The sequence below is a fragment of the Penicillium verhagenii genome, assembly GCF_028828195.1.
Source record: "Penicillium verhagenii strain IBT 33310 chromosome Unknown utg000002l_segment0_segment0, whole genome shotgun sequence".
NCBI classification, from domain to species: domain Eukaryota; kingdom Fungi; phylum Ascomycota; class Eurotiomycetes; order Eurotiales; family Aspergillaceae; genus Penicillium; species Penicillium verhagenii.
The window spans coordinates 2,164,345-2,185,660 of NW_026643166.1; the positions used below are offsets into that span (position 1 = coordinate 2,164,345).

The 21,316-nt window shown below is 49.4% G+C and overlaps 7 protein-coding genes across 7 annotated transcripts; 3 read left to right on the forward strand and 4 right to left on the reverse strand.

The window, feature by feature from the left end:
• Positions 1 to 857: 857 nt before the first annotated feature.
• N7466_000790 (uncharacterized protein) lies at positions 858 to 1,721 on the forward strand (the record flags this gene model as incomplete). The annotated part of the gene is made up of 1 exon (XM_057160188.1): positions 858 to 1,721. One exon carries the CDS (start codon positions 858 to 860, stop codon positions 1,719 to 1,721), a length of 864 nt encoding a protein of 287 aa, XP_057026436.1.
• A 395-nt stretch (positions 1,722 to 2,116) lies between these two features.
• On the reverse strand, positions 2,117 to 4,453 carry N7466_000791 (uncharacterized protein; the record flags this gene model as incomplete). Its single annotated transcript, XM_057160189.1, has 1 exon — positions 2,117 to 4,453. The coding sequence occupies one exon, from the start codon at positions 4,451 to 4,453 to the stop codon at positions 2,117 to 2,119; it is 2,337 nt and encodes a 778-aa protein (XP_057026437.1).
• An 816-nt stretch (positions 4,454 to 5,269) lies between these two features.
• Positions 5,270 to 6,034, reverse strand: N7466_000792 (uncharacterized protein; the record flags this gene model as incomplete). Its single annotated transcript, XM_057160190.1, has 1 exon — positions 5,270 to 6,034. The coding sequence occupies one exon, from the start codon at positions 6,032 to 6,034 to the stop codon at positions 5,270 to 5,272; it is 765 nt and encodes a 254-aa protein (XP_057026438.1).
• A 610-nt stretch (positions 6,035 to 6,644) lies between these two features.
• Positions 6,645 to 8,149, forward strand: N7466_000793 (F-box protein; the record flags this gene model as incomplete). Its single annotated transcript, XM_057160191.1, has 3 exons — positions 6,645 to 6,671; positions 6,766 to 7,963; positions 8,028 to 8,149. The coding sequence occupies 3 exons, from the start codon at positions 6,645 to 6,647 to the stop codon at positions 8,147 to 8,149; spliced, it is 1,347 nt and encodes a 448-aa protein (XP_057026439.1).
• Positions 8,150 to 8,751: 602 nt separating this feature from the next.
• On the reverse strand, positions 8,752 to 9,340 carry N7466_000794 (DUF1748 domain-containing protein; the record flags this gene model as incomplete). Its single annotated transcript, XM_057160192.1, has 4 exons — positions 8,752 to 8,887; positions 9,082 to 9,124; positions 9,191 to 9,230; positions 9,338 to 9,340. 4 exons carry the CDS (start codon positions 9,338 to 9,340, stop codon positions 8,752 to 8,754), a joined length of 222 nt encoding a protein of 73 aa, XP_057026440.1.
• An 870-nt stretch (positions 9,341 to 10,210) lies between these two features.
• Positions 10,211 to 12,256, forward strand: N7466_000795 (pyruvate kinase CDC19; the record flags this gene model as incomplete). The annotated part of the gene is made up of 7 exons (XM_057160193.1): positions 10,211 to 10,334; positions 10,449 to 10,493; positions 10,584 to 10,630; positions 10,686 to 10,888; positions 10,970 to 11,803; positions 11,865 to 11,946; positions 12,008 to 12,256. 7 exons carry the CDS (start codon positions 10,211 to 10,213, stop codon positions 12,254 to 12,256), a joined length of 1,584 nt encoding a protein of 527 aa, XP_057026441.1.
• A 1,229-nt stretch (positions 12,257 to 13,485) lies between these two features.
• On the reverse strand, positions 13,486 to 21,098 carry N7466_000796 (1-phosphatidylinositol-3-phosphate 5-kinase FAB1; the record flags this gene model as incomplete). The annotated part of the gene is made up of 2 exons (XM_057160194.1): positions 13,486 to 13,591; positions 13,654 to 21,098. 2 exons carry the CDS (start codon positions 21,096 to 21,098, stop codon positions 13,486 to 13,488), a joined length of 7,551 nt encoding a protein of 2,516 aa, XP_057026442.1.
• Between the last annotated feature and the right edge of the window lie 218 nt (positions 21,099 to 21,316).

The following is a 21,316-nucleotide window of genomic DNA, read 5'->3' on the forward strand; positions in this document are numbered from 1 at the left end:
AAAATTTATCTGGGGATTCATGGGGATTTCTAATGCAGGAGAGAGAGGGAAAACATTCAAAAATTGAATATAACCAGACTGGGGCCGGTTCGACGCAAATGTTGTTTCCTCCCCACTAACCAACCCCCAACCGCAGCATCGTCATTCGGCTCTAGGTATCAGCTAGTCTTGCGCCTATTGTTCGATGACATAATCGATGTTGTTTCTATTGGGGAATTTTTTTGTCCATCCTCTGAATATCAAATTTGGAGACCAAAGTTGCAATATCAAGTAGGCTTTAGGGCTAATTGATGGCCAAAAGCTACAAACTACTAGTAGATCCAACGTTTGAACTTTGCACTGCTGATGTTCAGCAATGATCGGGCATTTTGTCATGTTAATTTTCTCCACCGCCAAAAATCTGAGTGCTATAAATTGTGATTGAACATGTCCAACTTCACTCTCCATATATGGAATATTCCACGGGGAACGCTCGGCGCGGGTCCATCTGATAGAGGAGAAATCCGTCTTTTGGGGGCCATGACATCATGAAACCTAACCCCATGCGCACAAGGCTGGGCTAAATTTATTTCACGATCCTTATTGGCGTAGCCTTTGCTGTTTCCCCAATTCGAGTAGATCGTCGGGCTCATGAGCGTGCCAAGTCGCCTGCGCCTCAGGGTTCAATGGGCCAGGTGGATCGTGAGATAGTTTGAAGGAATATACTGAGCCCTTGGCACATGAACAAGAATGGCGGGGGTGAATTTCTCGCGTATATATCACTGGTTAGTAGTACTTGGTGCTGCTCCTTCGCTTGCGGTGTAAACAAAAGAGAACGAAACTCAAGCTCGACTTGGAAATCCCCCGCACAGTTCACAATGGAGTCCCCTAAGCACTCACGAACAACCTCCATGCAGCCCACACAAAACTCCTCAAACACAACTACAAACACGGGGGAAACATATCAGCCCCAAGATCTCGAGACCAGCACCGACCAGCATGTCACGCTCCGGATCGATTTCAAATGGGGCAAGTTCAAGTCACTCGTTTCCGATATCAACAAACCCAACGACCCCCTTTATATCATCCAGTACAAGCCATTCTCTTCAAAACAGTTCATATACAGATCTGCTCCTACGGAAAAAGTGATTGGCACCGGCTCCGTCCACGTGGTCAACATTGATGCAGAATACGAATGCCGCGGCCGGCGAGACACCCTCGTGGCTCAGAGACGGCTTCACACATTATACACCCACCGATCCGGCTACCTCAAGAACTCTGACGGCCAGCCCACCGTCATGACCTGGACTGGGGACATTGGTACCACGACATGGGATTTTATTTGCACCGACGAACAGCAAATGCCTGTGGCTAAATTCACTGCGAACTTGTGGGGCCTCAGGAAAATCGGGAAGATCGAGTTGATGGGCCCGTCAGCGCACCAGGAGAGTGCGAGGGATGAAATGCTTGTCACTGGTATGACGTTGGCGTATTGTATGGCTGTACGCTTTGCCAACATCTTCAGCTTGTTCGGTTCTGCTTTTGCGGATCCGGGCCACGATAAGAAATACAAGTCGGAGCCTCTGCCTGTGGATGATGGTCAACAGTATCCTTTGGAAAGTCTTCCACAACAGTCAACTGCTGTCTATAATGGCCAGGCTGATGTCAGGCATCGACAGACGCAGTCGGGCCCTTCTACTGAGATCGCTCCTCAGACTGCTATCCAGTCTGCTGCAAATTAATTTGATCATGCACCCAATACCCCTTTCTTTCGTTTTTATTTTGTGACCTAGTACCTATCAATGTCATGTGTTGATGGAACATGATTCCAAAATTTTATATAGGCAAGAAAATTACCGGCACCATTCTCTGTCCATTTTCCAATGTTATCTTTGTTTATGTACCGAGTCACCTGTGCAGCATGTCATAAACAAAAGAACAGAACAGAAGAGACCGTGATGCATAATATCTTACTTTTGAACAAGTGGTGGCAATTGGTTTCGATTATGTAGTAGTATATGCAATCGTGTATGACAGACACATGGAAAAGACCCTTAGGCCCGACATGGAACAGGGAGCAAAGTTATGTAAGTAGTAGTAGGTATCAACAAAAGAAATAAACGAGAGAAAATAGTGATTACAAGTCAATCAGATTAGACGTCGGCAAGTCCATGTCCGACACGTCTTCAAGTTCCAAAACATCCTCTCCAGTGAGAATTCCGACGCCACTGTCCATACGTCTTCGGCCCTTACCCCTCCCCATCTCAACATCAACAAAGCGTGTCATGCTGACCGGAGTAATAGGTTCGCTTCCCGCAATTGTGGTGCCATCAGACATGAGATCATCAGACTTGAGCTCCCAGTTGGCAGCACGGACCTTGGCTCTACGGCGTTCGGAGTTGACAGTCTCTCTCATGTGCGCGAATGAGCGCGCCTGTTCAGCGGCCCACTGATCCAGCAGGTCGTCGCGGGCCTCCAGCTCGATTTGCAATTGTTGTTCGAGGCCACTGTTTATCCGACGGAGACGCTGGGCCTCTGATCTGGTAGCATCGAGGGAGGTCGCGAGCTCTGAAATGCGTACATTTAGTATACCCGTTTCTTGAGCATGTTGCTGTTCATCACAAGTCTTCTCTTGAACGGCCGCCTGATGTTCTTGTTCGAGAGCATCGATTTTAGTTGTGAGCTGGGAAGCACGGGCTTGGTTCTTCTCAACAGTAACCTCCAGTTCACGAATGCGAGTTTCATATTCAGAAGCAGAGAGCTCGGCTGTGGATCGTTGCTTGCGCTCGTGGGCAACTTGCTCTTTGAGAGCTAATATCTGCGCTCGGTACTTTGACTTTATCGCGACGTTTTCGTCCTCCATCTTGCTGACCATGTCCTCGAGGCTCTTTAAATCTTTGTGGTACTTCTCCAATGCCGTATTTAATCTGTCAATCCCAACGGTCTTTTCTTGATCTTCGCTTTCGAGATCTTGCATCCGCATTCTGGTGTGGAGCATGTCACCTGCAGATGATTCAATTGAGTCCTCGAGGCTGTTGATCTTCTCGGCTGCTGCCTCGTATCGGTATAATAAGTTGTCGAACTGGCCACGAAGGGCCTTTTCGCGGCCCAGTGCGCCATGATGGTATTTGCGCTCCGACTGAAGCTCCTTTGCCAAAGACTTCACTCGATTGACCAGGGCGCACAGCGTGGCTTTACCGTCACCGAGGGCTGTATCGGCCGTCTCCCCTGGAACTGCACGCTCAAGTTCAAGGCGTGCAGAGCGGAAGTGGCTTCTTATATCGGAAAGCACATCATCCATGCTGGTCCCAGAGAAGCCTAGGCTGGAGCATTCTTGACTGATACTTTCAAGAGCTTTGGTGGCATCTGAAGCGCGATATAAAGCAGCCGTCAATGTGGACATAATGTTCTCGAGGAAATCAGGAGGTGGAGATGATTTGCGAAGGGCGTCACCCAGCTCGGAGCTCTCAAAGGCAGATAATTGTGAGCGGCATGCGTCGAACAAGTCCCTCTTCTCGTTTCTGGCAGCCTCAAGGTCGAGGTTCAGAGAGCGCATACAAGGATCCTCTGGGCCATCATTTACTGGAGTCTGAGCTGCGGCATCATTTCTTGTTTCGTCAAATGAGGACAGTCTCTCCGGGCTAGGCGAGTGCATATTCCGTCGGTTTCGGAAGACAGGTGAATTAGAAGCGATGATGGCACTGTCATTGAACATAAAAGTATCTCCGTCGTTTTCAACAGATGACAGACGCCCATCTAAGCTCCGGTTCGAGGTCACAGACATTCCATCACATAGCAATGTTGTTTGCTCCTCTACCTCTCTAGCCTGGACCTGAGAAGACATCCAAAAAGACTCATAAGACGGCAACTGATCTTCTGGGATCTCTCGGGGCTGCTTCATGGAGGTCAACTCTTGTTGCAGCGCATCTCGCTCCCGAAGCAAGGTTGCCAAGGTCTTTTCGAAAGTTGCGACCTCACGCTTCTCACGTTGAATATGGTTGATTTCGTCACTAAGACCGATTTGTCGAATTCTTCGCTTGGTACGTGTGTCCAGAATCTGTCGCAAGGGAGTGAACTGCACCACCCGCTCAGATGGGATCTCATCGAAAGGCTCCAGTGGGTCAAAGGATCGGCGGAATCGAGGTGTTGGTGCCGAGCGACGTCGGGCTTTCCGACTAGGTGTACGGTCTCCAGATCCCGAAAGTCCAGTGTCAAAGGAGGTTCGCCGCATGGCTGGTGTCAGACCTGTCGAGCAAAGATCATTATCAAGAAGCCGAGGGCCCGGATCTGAGAAGCGCACTCGTTTGCGTGATTTCTTAGGTGTGCTGACTTCATGCTTAGGTGCAGGAGACGCAGCAGTAGTTTGGGAGCATCTTGACACACTCTGTCTTGTGCGGTGCGACACAGGTGACGAGCTCCTCGAGCTGGAAACGTTGCTATTTCGCCGTTTCCTTTCTGATAGTCTGGTCTCCATATTGTGCGGGGCTGTCCTTCCTTTGAAGGTCTGGGCAAATTCAAACTTCAAAATATATAGATGTAACCGAGATGGATGCAGGTATTGTGGGGTGATAACAAAAGAACCTGAGACGATTATATAGGACGAATAACAAAATAATAAACAATGCGGCTGTTAGGTGCAAAATCCCATTGGTGAGGCGTTCTATACATCACAACATAAACAAACAAGCAGTGGGGCCCAGGCAGCAGAGGCGTTCTGCGCGTTCCAGAGCCCCTCGCGACCTCGGGACCCGGGAGTCCCAATCCGGCGCGTAAACAAGCTGCTGTTTTGGGAGGATCACGTGCTTTCTAAGTTCATATTGCATGCTGCAGACGCAATATCTTTGATTCTTAGAATGCTGCTTGAGAATAATCTTGCAGTCGAGCTTACACAACTCTATTCATTGTATGTATTTTCTAGCATGTCTGGAGTGGTGCCAAAATTAGGTACAAGACCAGATCGCGATCTACTATGTATACTAGGCAGCACTAGGCAGAGATGCCTGCATGTACTTAAGACATCAAGTCAAAGATACCAGATTGTTGAAAGAGTTTATTATGCAAGGGATTTATGTAGGTAGGATTCAAACATTGAATGGATGTACTTAAGATGGTCCCCTGCACGGGCGAGGAGATGTTCATGTAGGGATAGGATCCAACACGGTAAGTCGGGTTATGTAGAAGCTTTTAAACCTTAGAACAACCTTCATTGTATTCATAGCTTGTAAGTAACCTCGGGGGTATGGCACTTCATTCAACTGTTCTAAGGTTGGAGCTTCTATATTCATGTTGATTACTCTGGGATTGGGACTCCAGATACCTCCTGGCAGATCTTTAATAGCTCCTCCTGCTTACCCACATTACCTGCGCCTGGATGCGCTGACTCTTCGCCCCTTGTAGTGAAAAATGCTCCACTCTTGAGATTCGCCAATTTGCCTTGCCCAGTAGCCCACTCTGCCAAAGCCTGGGCTGGCTTGTCCAACCCACCAGGAGCTGCAGAGCCACCCATCTTGGTCCTCACCCAGCCGGGATGCATACTCACAACCTGGATACTATCACCCCACCTTTGAGAGAAGGCATTGGCCAGCATCACGTCATGTAATTTACTGTCCCCGTACGAGGTTGACTGTGTCACATTGCGTAGAGATTCATCACCACCATAGTGAGAATCCGAGCTCATGTATAGTAGCCGTGAGGTTGGTTTGTCCATCAACGCAGTGAGAATGTATGGCGCGAGCGTATTGACCGAGAACACTGCGGAAATTTTGTCTGCGGTAATCTCCCGACTAGATGTAGCACCATAGCCAATGCCTGCATTATGAATGATGGTATCGAAAGGCCCGCTTCTCTTGGCTTCTTGTGCGAGGTTTTTGATCTCGGATATTGATTGTAGATTGCCAACTAGTACTGCTTCGGCTTTTGGGACGGCTTTATGAGCCGAGGCTGCGCGGTCTGCGTTTCGTGCATGTAGGACGACTGAGTGGCCTTGTTCAGCAAGGATTTTGGCTGCGGCTTGGCCGATGCCATCGCTAGAACCAGTGATGAAGATGCGTGTCATTTTCATGGAAGTTTTTTTTTTGGGAAAATATGAGATTGATGGTATAATTTTAGTTCTGCTCTGGTGAGGGGTCAAATGGTGCCTAGGCGATTTTGAAAATGAGCGTTAGCTTCAATGTCCTACTACTTGCAATAAATATCACACGGAGCTCTCAATGATATCATAGAATACCGAAACCCGATTGTTGAGTCTGGACCGGTTTTTCCACGGAACATGTGACGTCAAGAACCAAATTGAAAGAATCAAAAGTGCAACTCTTGTCCGATGAAGCAAGTCTTGAAAAAGGGGAATGAGAAACTTGAAATGTCGATTACTCAGATGAATTTGTTATCGATTCGCTGGAAAGTGCGGAGTTGACGTTATCTCTTATCGGACCCACCACCAACAGCGCTGTCGCTCTGCTGCTCGTCTGCGCTTTGCGCGGCCTGATAGATTGCCCAGAAGCAGTCTGGTGCGCTATCTTTTCGATCTCTTAAAAACCTCATGGTGCGAGTTAGCTATGTCTCAGCACGCTTACAAGTGATGTCATCTGCGTTACTGCAGGCGGTCGATCAACAAACAGCTGCATCTGCCTTTCCTTTTTGAAATTAACCGAGCACAATAATACACAATGGGAAGTGTGGCGCCCTATCAAGATGTTCGTCTATCCGAAATCCGTGATACAGGCCACATAGCCTGATCCTGATGTTGTGGGTTGTTTTTTTTGTGCTGACAAGATTATCCCACTACAGCCGACCCACCACGGCCTCAAGGACCACGAGAGGCTGATTGACGAGATCCTACATGAACGGCCATGGACCCAGCCAGGGACTTGCTCTTCTGTCCTCGATAGACTCCCCGCCGAGATCCTTCACGAAATCCTCTCCTACCTACCGGCTCAGGATCTTGCCCGCGTGTCTTCGAGTTGTCAAGTGCTTGCCGAGCATGGCGCTGACGACCGACTATGGGCCAAACTGGTCAACTCACATTTGCCCTCTTCGATCCCTGATCCGGGACCCTTCTCGTCATTTCGACGCCTATACCTTGCCCATTTATCATATTGGTTCATCCCGCAGTATAAGATCTGGTTCGCGGACAATGAGCACACGGGCAACTTGATTCTGGCTCGCTATGATAACCGAAGGGGCGTAATCGAGGGCTACCGATTACTCGCAGACCGAGGCAGCCCCAGCTTCCAAATTTGGCAGTCGAACCCTGATGTCATGATCCAGTCGTTTGATCCCAAGGTCGTCTTGTGGCTAGACGACCCTGTATTGTTTCTCAAAGACCCGGAGCCTACAAAGCCTATAGCTGCATGCCAGACTTGGAAGATGGAGCGTCGAATGCCGATGGCTGCAGAAACTCAGAGTGTCTTTTGCTCACTATTATTGTGTCCCAAAGAGAACTCGTCCTTGCAGGTTAACCAAGGGCCATTATGGCCCCCTCTGACCATCCCTAGTCAACACCGTATACGCAGAGAAAATTCCCCACAGAGATTGCCTGACCCTGAATGCTTATCTCAAGCTTCGGAGAGAGCATTTCGAATCCGGAGATGGGCCAACTTCCAGGTGGTTTCCCCAGGCCATAATGAAGCAAGGACAACGTATGCAACGCTTGACCCCAGCTTGTATGTCCCAACTAAGGAGAAGCCATATCAAGGCATCTGGGTTGGAGATTACTCAGCGCACGGGTGTGAATTTCTTTTGTTTATTCAACGAGGTGTTCAGACCCAGAGCTCAGACCAAGCAGACTTTGGGGGATTGGTTCATAGCGGCAGTTTAGAAGCAGTCAAACTCACGGGTGATCCAAATGTTCCCCGTGGTGCTATATCATTCGTGGCCCATGACATTGGCCCTGGAGGTCTCGTCCGGGTGGATGACAAGGAACCCTTTGAGAATGCACGTATTGTGCGGTGCATGGGTCATGTTGCCGGTATTGGCTTCCAGGATGGTAAATCTCCCTATCCCTCTTCTGTCATTTCTAGACAGAATTCCTCTAACTCCGAACCTTCTAGACACGTTCATCACCTCTCAACTTATTCTTATCTCACCGGATTATATTGCGCATTACTGGAAGGAAATGGGCCACGTCTCCTACTACCGCAGAGTGGACATTGATACTCTAATCCAGATATAAAGAGTGACACTGTTGAATGAGCCCTGCTGTTCGTGGCTTTGCGATTCCCACATACCCCATTCGTTCAATATTTTATTTAGCTACTGCCTGACACCTAGTGCCCTCACCGGCACCATGGTGAATGAAATGAAGCCAAGAACAAAACCAAGAAGAGCATAAGTGTCTAGGACGGAACCCAAACTTTTGAAATAATGTCTACCGAGGATAAAATGATGCGGTTGATTGTTAATGGAGATGCTATAAGACATACACATTGGACAAAAGATATATCGCATGAGAAAGCCAAAGACGCCATAGCTTTGAGCATGATATTGAAGGTGGAAGCAGCAGTGAAAGTGTAGAGGAGGGAAGTCGTCACTCGTCACCCTAGCTGTGATATGGAAATCTGCTCAGTAAAAAATATGGGGGAAAGCCAGCCGGAAAGTCCAGCATTTCGGAACTGTACAATCCCATCGAATCTTCCGTTTGGCGATTTGAAGTACATCTTGTCGTTCCGCAAGCAGGGCGTCATATCACAGCCGTGATTGTAGTCGAGTCGCAAACAGAATTCAAAAGGAAATCGATCGTGGCCCGTTTCGGAGAAGTGTATATTTCAACATCATTTATCGTCGACGCTCGAACCAGCTGGAGGATCCCATCACTGCGACTGACTGATCCATAACCCACTCGCCGACACCAAGGTAGTTGTCGACCCACTTCTTGACTTCTTTGTTATCGGAGATTTGCTCGGTCTTCACACTGGGGCTATGAGCGGCCCCCGCACGCACGCGACCCGAGGGAGGGCGGCGCAGGGGTCAACAAAGTTAGCTGGCCGATCTGTTGTTTTTGATTTGTGGTTGCGGAATTTCCCTGAGCATATCGCGTATGTACCGGAAGCCCCCCAAAAAAATATCCAAGGCAGGAAGAGAGGAGATTCGGAGGGTTATATTTACGTGAGACCGGTAGAGCGCTTGACGCCAGCAAGGAAGGCAGAGACTATGGAGAGACCGGTTTGTTAGTCCAGATGTGACTCATGTAATTGGGCCAAGGAAAGCCACTCACAGAGGACGGCATCGAACGCGTAGTGGGTAAGGCGGCCGAACTATTTGGAGAGTATCGGTCAGTCATGCGGCGACTCATGCCATATTAATGGAATGGGGAAGCTTATGGAGCTCTCTGTCCGACAAGAAGAGAACTGTGTAATCTTACCATGATTGCGGGTTGGTATCAACACTTGGAGTGAAGAAAGAATGGCAAGTTCAGGCTAACGAAAGCTGTTGTTATAAAGTCATCAGGCAGATGATACACGGCAGCAGACGGGGAACGCAGGTCACGTGGAGATTGGAGTTCACATGACGTGGGGAACGTCGCACCGCCACAGATGGGTGAATCCTGATTACCTAATATCGACACCGCCACGGTATGCCACAAGTTGCCACAAGCGGATTATCGATAAGGCTGAATCCCACCGAGATCCCGTTTCTGTCGAAGCCGAGTTTCTGCGGTCAAATTGGGTGTCGCTATTTGTCACGTTTACTTGATAAAAAGGGATCCAATGTACGCTGGGCACACCAGCACGGCCCCCTCCGCCTTTTTGCCCTGGGGTCAATATCCATTTTTTTCCTTCTCTGCCCATGTCCTGACAGGTATATCCCGCCGTTGCCGATTGCTATGGTAGCGGGGGTCCAAAAAATCGGTGAGACCCCTCCATAGCTATGTACATCAAAGTAAAATGGGAAAGGGAAATGGAACTTTGAAAGAAGTAATTGAAAGAGTCTTGAGGCCAATAATCAAATTAATTCCAAATGTACAATCTCCATCAATAAGCGTGAAATCAATTAAGTATTGAGTAGTAGTAGTTCTTACATTCTACACCGGGGCAACATCGGGCGACATGGGTTCTAGGTGAGCGGACTAGGTGAGCGGAGATAGTATCGGCGACCAACATTTTCCAGTCCCCGCCCCTCACCCAACTTCCTTCTTCTCTCCCCCTCCTCCATTTCCTTTCCCCATCCTACCTTCAATAATCATCTCACTTTCTTCTGTCCTTCTAAATTCAATTAGCTTGATTAGAAGTTCAAAATGGCGGCCACTACCTCCCTTGACCACCTGTCCAACCGGATGAAGCTGGAGTGGCACTCCAAGCTCAACACCGAGATGGTGCCGGCGAAGAACTTCCGCCGTACCTCTATCATCGGTACCATTGGTATGTACTCCGCAGAAGAAGCTCCCGGGCGTGCCCTTTGATCGCTTTTACCTCAGAACGAGGACCGTGATGATCGCCGTGGCAAATTTTCGCTAACGCACAATTGCTCTTCAGGTCCCAAGACCAACTCCGTTGAGAAGATCAACGCCCTCCGCACAGGTATGGAATCGACCCGATTGAGAACCCAAGAAAGAAATATACCAAAAAAAAATTTAAAAAATTCGGAGCGAAGACTGATAAGCATCATAGTTGGACTTAACGTTGTCCGTATGAACTTCTCCCACGGTTCATATGAGGTGAGTGCTTCTCTTTAGACACCGATGAGGAACATCCAATTGACGTTGATGGCAGTACCACCAATCTGTGATCGATCACGCCCGCGAGGCTGCTCGTGTCCAGACCGGCCGTCCTCTGGCCATTGCCCTCGACACCAAGGGTCCCGAGATCCGCACCGGTAACACTGTCGGCGACAAGGACTTCCCCATCAGCATGGGCACTGAAATCAACATCACCACTGATGAGGCCTATGCCACCGCTAGTGACGATAAGAACATGTAAGATCCCCCTCAAATGAATGAAGTGGAGTCAAAGTGGGGGGTATGGGAAGCTGGGGCTGACCCAAACCGTGATAACAGGTACCTCGACTATAAGAACCTTACCAAGGTCATCTCCCCCGGAAAGCTCATCTATGTTGATGATGGCATTCTGTCTTTCGAGGTGCTCGAGGTTGTGGATGAGCAGACCCTGCGTGTCAAGTGTTTGAACAACGGCAACATCTCCTCCCGCAAGGGTGTGAACCTGCCCGGCACTGATGTTGACCTTCCCGCTCTCTCCGAGAAGGATATCAGCGATCTGCGTTTCGGTGTGAAGAACAAGGTCGACATGGTCTTTGCTTCATTTATCCGCCGCGGTAGCGACATCAAGAAAATCCGTGAGATTCTCGGCGAGGAGGGTAAGGAGATTCAGATCATTGCCAAGATCGAGAACCAGCAGGGTGTCAACAACTTCGACGAGATTCTCGAGGAGACCGACGGTGTCATGGTCGCCCGTGGTGATCTCGGTATCGAAATCCCCGCCCCCAAGGTGTTCATTGCCCAGAAGATGATGATCGCCAAGTGTAACATCAAGGGCAAGCCCGTCATTTGCGCGACTCAGATGCTTGAGTCCATGACATACAACCCTCGCCCCACCCGTGCCGAGGTCTCTGATGTTGCCAACGCCGTTCTCGACGGTGCTGACTGTGTCATGCTGTCTGGCGAGACCGCCAAGGGTAACTACCCTTGCGAGGCCGTTAAGATGATGCACGAGACCTGTCTGTTGGCTGAGGTTGCCATTCCTCACTTCAGCGTTTTCGATGAGCTGCGTAACTTGGCTCCTCGCCCCACTGAGACCTCCGAGTCGATCGCCATGGCTGCCGTCAGTGCCAGTCTGGAGCTGAACGCCGGTGCCATTGTCGTTCTCACCACCAGGTATGTTCACCCCCACCACAATTCCGGTTGGAAAACTTGCATGTACTGACAAACTTCGCAGTGGAAGCACCGCCCGTCTGCTCTCCAAGTACCGCCCCGTGTGCCCCATTCTCATGGTTACCCGTAACGAGACCGCCTCTCGCGTAAGTCTGCACTTTTGGGTCCTTGAGCTTGGTTTCCATGCTAACCAGGGTTGTTTTCCAGTACTCCCACCTGTACCGTGGCGTGTGGCCCTTCTACTTCCCCGAGAAGAAGCCCGACTTCAACGTCAAGATCTGGCAGGAGGATGTCGACCGTCGCCTCAAGTGGGCTATCAACCACGGTCTCAAGCTCGGTGTTATCAGCAAGGGCGACCCCATTGTCTGTGTCCAGGGATGGCGCGGCGGTATGGGCCACACCAACACCGTTCGTGTGGTTCCCGCCGAGGAGAACCTTGGCCTGGCTGACGAGTAAACTTATCAAACTACAAAATTGGTAAGCTAAACGGATCAATATTTGGTCCAATTTTTGTCCATGTTTTTTCAATTTTTTTTTAAATCGCTGGTGCGATGGTGGGACACATACCTTTATTTTCCTTTGCCCGTTTCTGTTTTGCGATCTGGACCATCGCTGTGTCTCAAGGAAGTAATGCATTGATCATGTAAACATGTATGAGACGAATTTAATGCCTTCCGGTCAAATGCGATGTTAGTTAGCCTAGACATTCCTCTGGAGGAAAACCCGTTGAATAGAACCTAGAATGTTTAGAATGTTGCTGCTTCTCATGAATCCCGTTAGTTCAAGTTTCTTTGGTCGTCACACACTGCATCATAGCGCGCGTGACTTCTTTTTTTCCGCATAGAACGCATCACTTGAGCCATTTGGCGTCGATTCATAGTGCAAAGTGCATTCCTTTTGAAGCGCTTGCAAGCCGCGCACAATAACAGCGCAAAAAAGTGTGCGAAAGAAGTAGAAATGAAAAAGAGGAAAGAGAATGATTAGCCGGAAGAAAAGCGACTCGCAGTTGCGGGGAGAGATCACGAAAACGCCCGAGGCCGAGGCTTGTGCATGTATGCCTGCATGATCGCGCAATTGCGGCGGTGTGATTGTGTTGGAAATGCCGGTCAACACCACATATGTTGGGAAGCGTGGAATTCTTCAAATGGATGAAGAATGAACAATTGAAAGATTCGGAGTCGCATTAATTCAAAAGTTAGGATTCAATGGCTAAACGCAGTTCCCGATCGATGACTGACCCGATTGAACCCGATTTCTGCCGATGGATTTCGGGTGCGTTGGGGCCTGGTTTATGAGGCACACATGTGCACAATCTGGGCGTCAAATGCTGCTTTCATTGCACATGTGGGAAGCCAACCTTGGAATGAAAATTGAAATGCGATTGGGAGTATCGCCTGTATGTTTATCTAACGCTTGAATACCTACATGTGTACATGTAGTACTATGTAATATGTGTCTGGGCACTTATGTAACATGCTATATGAACAGGATCCATGAATAGTCTACATACATGAGCTCAGAATAGATTTGGACATTCAAATTCCATCAAGTCATCAATCATAAAAAAGGAAAGAAAATGAAGAAGCCATGGAAAGAGAAAACGAAATTGGAATGGTTTATGGTAATCTTCGGGAGTGACTCCGAGTGAGGGTGTACAAGGGGTGTAGCGCTGTTGTTGTTCACCTTTAGATGCTGGATTCGGCATTCTCATCCATGTCCAACTGAGTTACATTGGACACCTCGCCCTGCGGGTATCGGTACGGTGCACTGGGTTGGAATTGATGCCAACAACTATATGATACATATCAGTATTGAGTTCAAGGAGGTGAAAAAAGATTGCAGTGTAAAGTTACCTCGGAGCTTGGAGCACGTATCGGGCCATCGCCTCTCGGAATCGACTTTTATACTCCCTGGGACTGGTGACGGTTGGCCGGTTGCGACCACCCCCAGCAAAGCCGCGATCTTTGATCCACGACTCAAGTTTCTTGTCCCAAGTATACGTACGGATGCAGTCGATAATTCCCACAACCAATTCACTGCGTTTGTCATCAATGGCAACCATGAGCGAATAGTCCATGACATCTTGGCGGCCGAGGAAAAGGGTGTCATTCCACACGCTCTGGGCAAGCAATTTTTTGGAGTGCTCACGTGAGAACAAAGGCGTTTCATAGATGAAATCTACCATGTTCTCATCTAGAAGCACCTCATCTCGTTCGCCGGTGCTCTCAACCTTCCGGTTGCGCATCGAACCCTTGAGATCGAAGATGCGGTTTGGCTTTCGATCGTAAAACAAGTTCTCCATCAATAGCAAGAACCAATTGAACTCTATTCCAGTGACGGGGTTCTTGATGATGACCTGGTAGAAGCCAAACATTTTGGCAATTGCCGAGGGTAACTCGTGGAATAAAGCCTCAGACATGATTTGAAAGTAAGCTGGAGCAAATTTGAGAAACGCCTGAGTTTCAACAGGAGACAGAGACTTCAGAATGAACCGATCATCTAGCGTTTTCAAAAACAAAGACTTGGTTTTGCCACCTTTGGAATCCCATTTCGCACAGCGAGACAGCGACTCGACAATGCGGTCAGCAACGCCACATTTTTTGCGAAGCGCATCAAATTGCTCTGCATAAAAGACCTTGCAAAGCATCTTGGCCGGACCTTCTTGAAATTGGTACTTCAAATGGGTACCAGTGGGCCGCAGCAGGGCGTGCTCAACGCGAGCCTCGCTGGCGATTTCGGGGTCCTCATCCGAGTCAGAGACATGCTCCTCAATCTCATACCGTTTCTGAATGCTGGCCAATTTCTCCTTGTAGTCAAACGAGTCCAGTGCAAATGCAACAAGAGAGCTTGGCTCATCCTCCCGTACAATGATATCACAGTCGGCAAAGACATGGTCCACAACGCTGAGAGGATAATCCAGAGCCGACCATCCGCTGGCAGAGCGCTCGGACCAGAAATTGGTCAACATCTTCAAAAGTGTTGTACGCTCGTGCTTGGCAAAATCCTTGAGGTCCATTGAGTCATCTTCAGGGTGCGGTTTTTGATCTTCATGTGAATCTATGGGATATAGATCTTCCGCCGTAGCTTGCTCCTCGTCGCTGGGGCTTTCCTCTAGTTCAGTCTCAGACATAAGGTGGGAGTCAGCACGGAACAGACCACCAGAATCAAAAGAATCAGGCGGCGTTTCCTGAGAGTCAGCTTGCGGAGAAGGCTCTTCGAGGTTGATCTGCTCCGCAAATCCCTCACTGATGCGACTTGTTTCATCCATTGGAAGCTGCGGTACCGAAAGCGTTGATTCTTCCTCATCGACCGGAGGCTCTCGTTCTTCCACAGCCTCTCGGACATTTCTGTAAACCTCGACGATGGGCTTTGAGGATGCTAGTGGGTAAGCGCGTGAATGCGGGGTTTGGGCAGCCCGTTGTTCTAATCTCGCCTGTTCAAAATCTTGCCTCACTTTATGCATCACACTCACGCTATTCGACTGACTCAACTGACTCAACTGGTTGAAACGTCTAGCGAGGTCCAAAACATGATTGTTGTGCCTTCCCTTTGGCACAGACCGCGGAATGAAAGAGTGCCCGGAGGCAAAACCGCCATTTTTGAGAGCCGTAAAACCAAGGCGTTCTGCAAACTTCTTTTCCCCTGTTTTGGTGGAGTCACTTCGAATATCAAATGATCTATTGGAATGTGTCTTGAATTCCACCGAGGAGGAACTGCCAATGGAAGTTTCCCTCAGAAGATGTGCAGGTTGAGACTGAGTACGTATCAACGGCGGGGAGCGTGCGTTTCCAGATCGCCTGAAATTGACTTCCGCTAGTCTTGGGATGGCGGATGGCCTGTTTGGTGGGGTGCTGGGTGAACGAGGTACACCGGCATCCCTGAGCTTACTAGTCTCATGAGAGGGATGAGATGATTTCGGCGACAATGGCGGCGAGTCTGCATCCAATGAACCTTCACCAGCAGGGGCTGCGAGAATTTCCATGGCATTCGGGCTAGTTAAGGAACGAGCAAGGGGCGCCTTCTGATCAAGAGGTGGTATAACTGACTGGCTAGAAGGCGCGGCTAGATCGAGATGCCGAACTTCTTCCTTCATAACAGCGTCATTCTGAGGAGAAGACCTGCTATCACTGGCAGCATCTGCACTTAATAATGTAGCTTCGTCGGCAGGCGCCGCAGGCAACGGCGGCAACTCGATATCCTGAATTGCTTCCTCGCGGTGTTTCTTTCCTGCATGCTCCTCCACTACAGAGACCAAGACATTCTGAGCCTTCTCTGGAGAGAGTGTCATGCGGCGCAGCATCCTTGGCTTTTCGTTTTCTTGGATGTTCTCATCTCCCAGGTCAGTTGGAGTATGTAAGGGGTCATCTGGGGCCACGGATGTGGCGTCTTTGTCAAGGAATATTTTCTTGAGCTGCAGTGTCGCAAGCCGCTTGATGTCCTTTTCAGAAGGGAAGAAGCTCTGCTCGAACTCAGCAAAGGTAGTGTCCCATTCGACTACCTTCTCTTGAACGGACCGGAGGACGTCATTCAAGGGTATGATTTCCCAATAGCGAGAACCGCTGTATTTATCTTGTAGAAGCCGAACCAAAGCAGCCTGATGCTCATTTGCTTTCTTAACCAGGCGGTCAATCTCCTTCTTGCACTCGTCGAGTAACTCGGGAACCACACTTTGGACATTGATACTTTTTAAGCGCGCGTGGACAGACAGCATGAACCTGCTTACTCGTCTTTCGGTCCGCAAATAAACCTGGTTTCTTAGCTTCAAGTCATTATCCACTTTCCAGGTTACACGCGGCCGAGGAACGACGACCTCCAGTAGATGAATGGTATCATACTGGATACGGAGCGCGAGATCCTTGAAGCCAAAATAGCGCAGATGATCCCGCTGGAGATCGTGAGGACACACTCCGGCCCGGGCATGTAAATTTCTACCCCAGAAGGAGACTTCCAAATACTTGCCAAATGAGTATTTCCATGTGTTTTCCGACATTGGGGTGACTTGAGTCTCATGGCCACATATTTTGCAGCAACTCCACATGAGCACAGTTTCTTGCATGCCCCGAAGCTTGGATGGATAGGGCTGGACAAGAACGCTAATCTGTGCATCGCCGTGAACGTACTGGCGATGATGCTCAAACATGCGTTTTTCACACCCATTAGCCGCGCAGACAGCGTTTGCTCCATGGCAGAGTTCTTCGACGTATTGTCCAATTGTGAAATCGGGCTCAAAAATAGATTCGTCCTCATGTTCGTTGTAAAATTCCAAGGCAAAAGTGTCGGGTCCGGAACATGGAATTGAAGTTGTAGTGCATACAAGGCTGTAGAGAACAACAATATTCTGATGGGCATATGGATCAAACATGCTGGAGCATCCTGCTACGTAGGCCTCCCATTGCCGCTTTTGCGTCTGATAGTGGTAGAGAACTCTATCGTATTCTGCATCATGAGCTGCACGCAATACTTCTTTGACCTGAGGAGGAGCATCGCGGGGAGATTCATGAACCATTTCGGGAGTGATAAGAGTAAACTTCTGCGGCTTGGCGGCATTTTCTTCGCCGGACTCTTGAGTTTGTCCATCTTGATCACGGAGTCGCTTCAAGTAGGCCAGCCGCCGTTCCATTTCCCTGATACGCATGAGCAAATAGGGAGGTTCGAACTTGACGAAAGGCGAAGCTGACAATATCTTTGTCTTGTGGTCCTGAACCACATCGTCAAAGTATATTGGCATTGGAACGTCATCCGGGACCTCAATTATGGCATCGGTAGTTGATGCTGCTCTACTTTCCAAGTCCTCTGTCGACCTTTCGACAGCTGTAGTCGGTGGGAGCCCTGATTCCGTTAAGGACAAGTTGCCGTCAGATGCGACAACATGGCCACTGCTCTGATCCGCCTTCTCGTTTGTTGCTTGTATCACATCATTGATGAATGCTGTTGGAAGCTTTGCAAATTCATCTCTCATCACGCAAGTCTCGAGCCGCAGATTATACACAACGTAAACCATGAATTCTGTAATCTCTTTCACTTTCCCCAGAACTTCTTCATCCCCGCCGCGCAGAACGATTGTGCATCCAAGCTCTTTAGGACAGCCGGAGATATACATATATGTCTTCTTGCGCTTGGAATTGACATAGGTTTTGACGTCGAAACTGATACAATCGCTATGCAGAGCAGTAGTCAAAAGTTTATCCATGGATGTCACGATTCGCGTCTGAGTACACCGTGAGACGGCTTCAAGAACGGACGCCTTCACATTGTATGCGACTGCGATCCCAGCTTGTTCAAGAAGACCGAGCGCCAGCCCAGAGACATTATTTTCAACAAGCAGCAGATTCGGGCGCAAGGCTGCAATCCGGCTTACAAGATTTTCGAGAAATTCACGCTCCTGCCGAATGACTGGCTCAAGGCTCATGAAATGATGTTGTTGACGGGCATATTCAAGAGGGAAAGTGATGATCAGAATATTCGGTCGTAAAATGCTTCTAGGCATACTCTTTAATGCCAGATTCTTGGTGAAAACCAAGCCCGACACATATGATGTATCACCAGGTCTGCCTCCTGGGATCTTCTTCAGTTTGACATAGTGGCGGATATCCATGTCGTCTCCACGTTGGACATCCGGGTCTACCTCATCGGCTGTTTTCAGAAGAATTGGCATCAGTGCATTCTCCCAGCTGTCAACATTTGGTACCGAGGACATCGACAAGAGTTGCTGCAAAAGTCTGCGCACATGTTCCAAGCTAGCTTTATTGAGCTCAACTGGCGGTGCTTCTACTCCTCTCATTGACGAGCTTCTGGTCTGCTTAAACCCAGTCTGATTTGAAGCGACGGGAAATGGCGTACCTCCCACAGGAAGATCATGAAGGAATAAGTCTTTTGTCCCAGAGGATTGACGATGAACACTGCTTGCCACGCTCAAGTTTCTGCGACGGGAAGAGCGTGGCAAATTCACTGCCCTCGAGCTACTTAGGCTAACCTCATCAGCATCTCTCCCAGGCTGGTTGATAGTAGGTATGGCCCGATCACCAAACGCAGATCTTCCTTTCTTCATGGCTGCAAGCAACCCGCCAAAAGGGACTCGTTCGCTATCAACGCCACTTTTTGAGAGTTGGCTCTCTGAAACGGCTGCCAGGAGACTTGGCTGCTCTTCACCACTAGATGCATCGTCTGAAAGATAGTCGGCTAATTCTGGATCAATGATGTTGTCTTTGTGAAAGGCAGGCAGCCGGGACTCTGTGCTGAAGTCATCTGCGTGGCGACGCTGGAAAGGTGCCCGGTCATCATGAAGTGGTTTGAAACTTCGAATATACTGTTGGCGAGAGTGGTGACGTTTATGACCCATGGAATGCGGTCTTCCTCCCAACGAAGACCTAAGAGACCGAGATGAGGTCGGCCGTGCCAAAGGACGGTCCGGGTTGATTTCCAGAACAGCCGAGCGGCCTTCGCCAGCACGTCGTGTTGCTGGTATGGCCATCGTTGGAGTTCTCAGAACATGGTCAATGGATTGAGATATCACAGACGAAGAGTCATCATCGTCTACAGATGGGCGAGCACTGTTGCCTCCCCAGCTCAGCTCAGAGAGCCGAGGATTCACCATGATAGGACTCTGTTCGCTATCCGAAAATTCAGAAGAATCATCATCATGTGCGTTGATCATTGCCTCACAGGGCTTGCAGACTCTTATAGAGCCAGGCTGTCCAAATCGCGTGCCGGGTATTAGAAGTGTGCATCTTGAATCAAAAATCTGGCCACAGGTTCGGCAGTGGTGTTTTCTGCGAAATGTGGTAAATGGCTCTCCACAGTGGAAGCAATCCTTCGCATTTTCATCACGCATCCAGAAATCTCTGCTCATCAATTTGCTTCCTATCTGGGATAGCGCGCCGTTTCGGGGTCGTTCTTCGCGGCGCTCCCGAGGAATCTGGCCCGTAAACCGGCCAACATTGGTATTCAAGGGTGGCAAAGAAGAAACAGTGGTAATTGTTTCCGCAGTAGATGTTCGCGAGATTCCATAGCCGGGCAGCCTGTTATTTGAAGGAGGCGGCTTTGATTTTTCGCCAGGCTTTGAGGCAGTGGGAGCTTTTGGCAGCTCGTTTCCTTTTGTGCCCTCTTGAGGCATAGCTGTCATGCTATCCAATGCCGCAGCACTACTCGAGGAAGCAGCTTTGGAATGAAAATTGGATACCACAGATAAGCTGGAGTCGTCAAAGCCAAAAGACATACGCGAGTTCGACCTGTTGTCTTGAACCGGAGGCACTGTCTCTTGACCTGGCTCAGCGTGCTTTGTATTCCGTGTAGCAATCACCTGGGATGTACCTTCCGCTGTTCTCTGTTGATCTGCAGACACCAACTTTCTCGGTGGAACATCCAGCACATTTGTCGTCAGATTAAGCGGTCCGTTGTTTTCTAACGTACTAGGCTCTTCTTGGAAGCTTCCATGTGTCTTGATAGATAGGACTGGCGAGTGCGAAAGGCTCTGGTTTAACACAGAAGAGGTTTGGCTCAAAGGTGGCTCCATTGGCCCATCTCCACTTCCTGTACTGGTAGATTCTGTAGTCTTGACCCCCTGCTGGGATAAATTCACGGAGCTACTTCTAGATCGTAGATTTTGACCGGCGGTATTCACGTATAGCTGGGCGACTGCAGGATCTGCTGCGATCGAATTGCCAGTGGATTTAGTCAGTGGACCGATGGTGGCTTTAACTCCCGGGGAGGGTGAAATCGAGGTCTTGGAAGATACGCTAGGGCTTTTCGAGGAGATCTTGGAGCCCTTCCCAGCATTTAGCTGAGGTACAGCTTCCTGGCCGATCTGAAAGTGTGTTGCTACCGGGGAATGAAGTCTCGAGCCCTGGGATGAGTTGGGATGCGACTGTTGATAATCGCCTGAACTAGCCGCTAGGTCAGAGACCGACTTGGTCATCGAACGTTCCGAGATTGGGCTCTTGACTGTAGGTGTATCTGCCGCACTTCTGTCCGTGGATCTTGTTCCACCGCTCACAATATCTCTCATTCCACCGACGGAGGTCCTGAAACGGCTATATAACCCACTTAACCCTCCCTGAAGCTCTTCCGATAGTCCTTTCTCATCTGTTGCTAGTGTCGGCCCGGGTGGCGTTGTAAAGTCATTAAAAAGTGTAAGGGAGTCGGATTGGTATGCGGCGGTGTGAATCTGGTCAAGGGCTGCGTTTATATTTTCTCGTTCGGTCTGGGTCGTGGCCATGGATGCTCGCGATCCGCGTCGTCCCAGCGGTAGAAACCCGGACGACGCAGACGGACTCGGTGTCTCATGCGGCTTCGGCTCCATGGGTGCTTTTTCGATTGCGGGTTGGGTTGCCAACTCGTGGATCGTCCCCGCACAAGGCAAAGGTGCCGTCAGAAGGGAGTCATAGAGGCCGGGGGAGGCGAGAGGGCGAGAAGAAAAGCATAACACCAAGTGTTATGAAATTTCGAGTCTGTAAGTTATGTGCAAAGAAATGTCAAAGACAAAGAGTAAGAAATAAAAGCCGAGAAGCTTCGAACGCC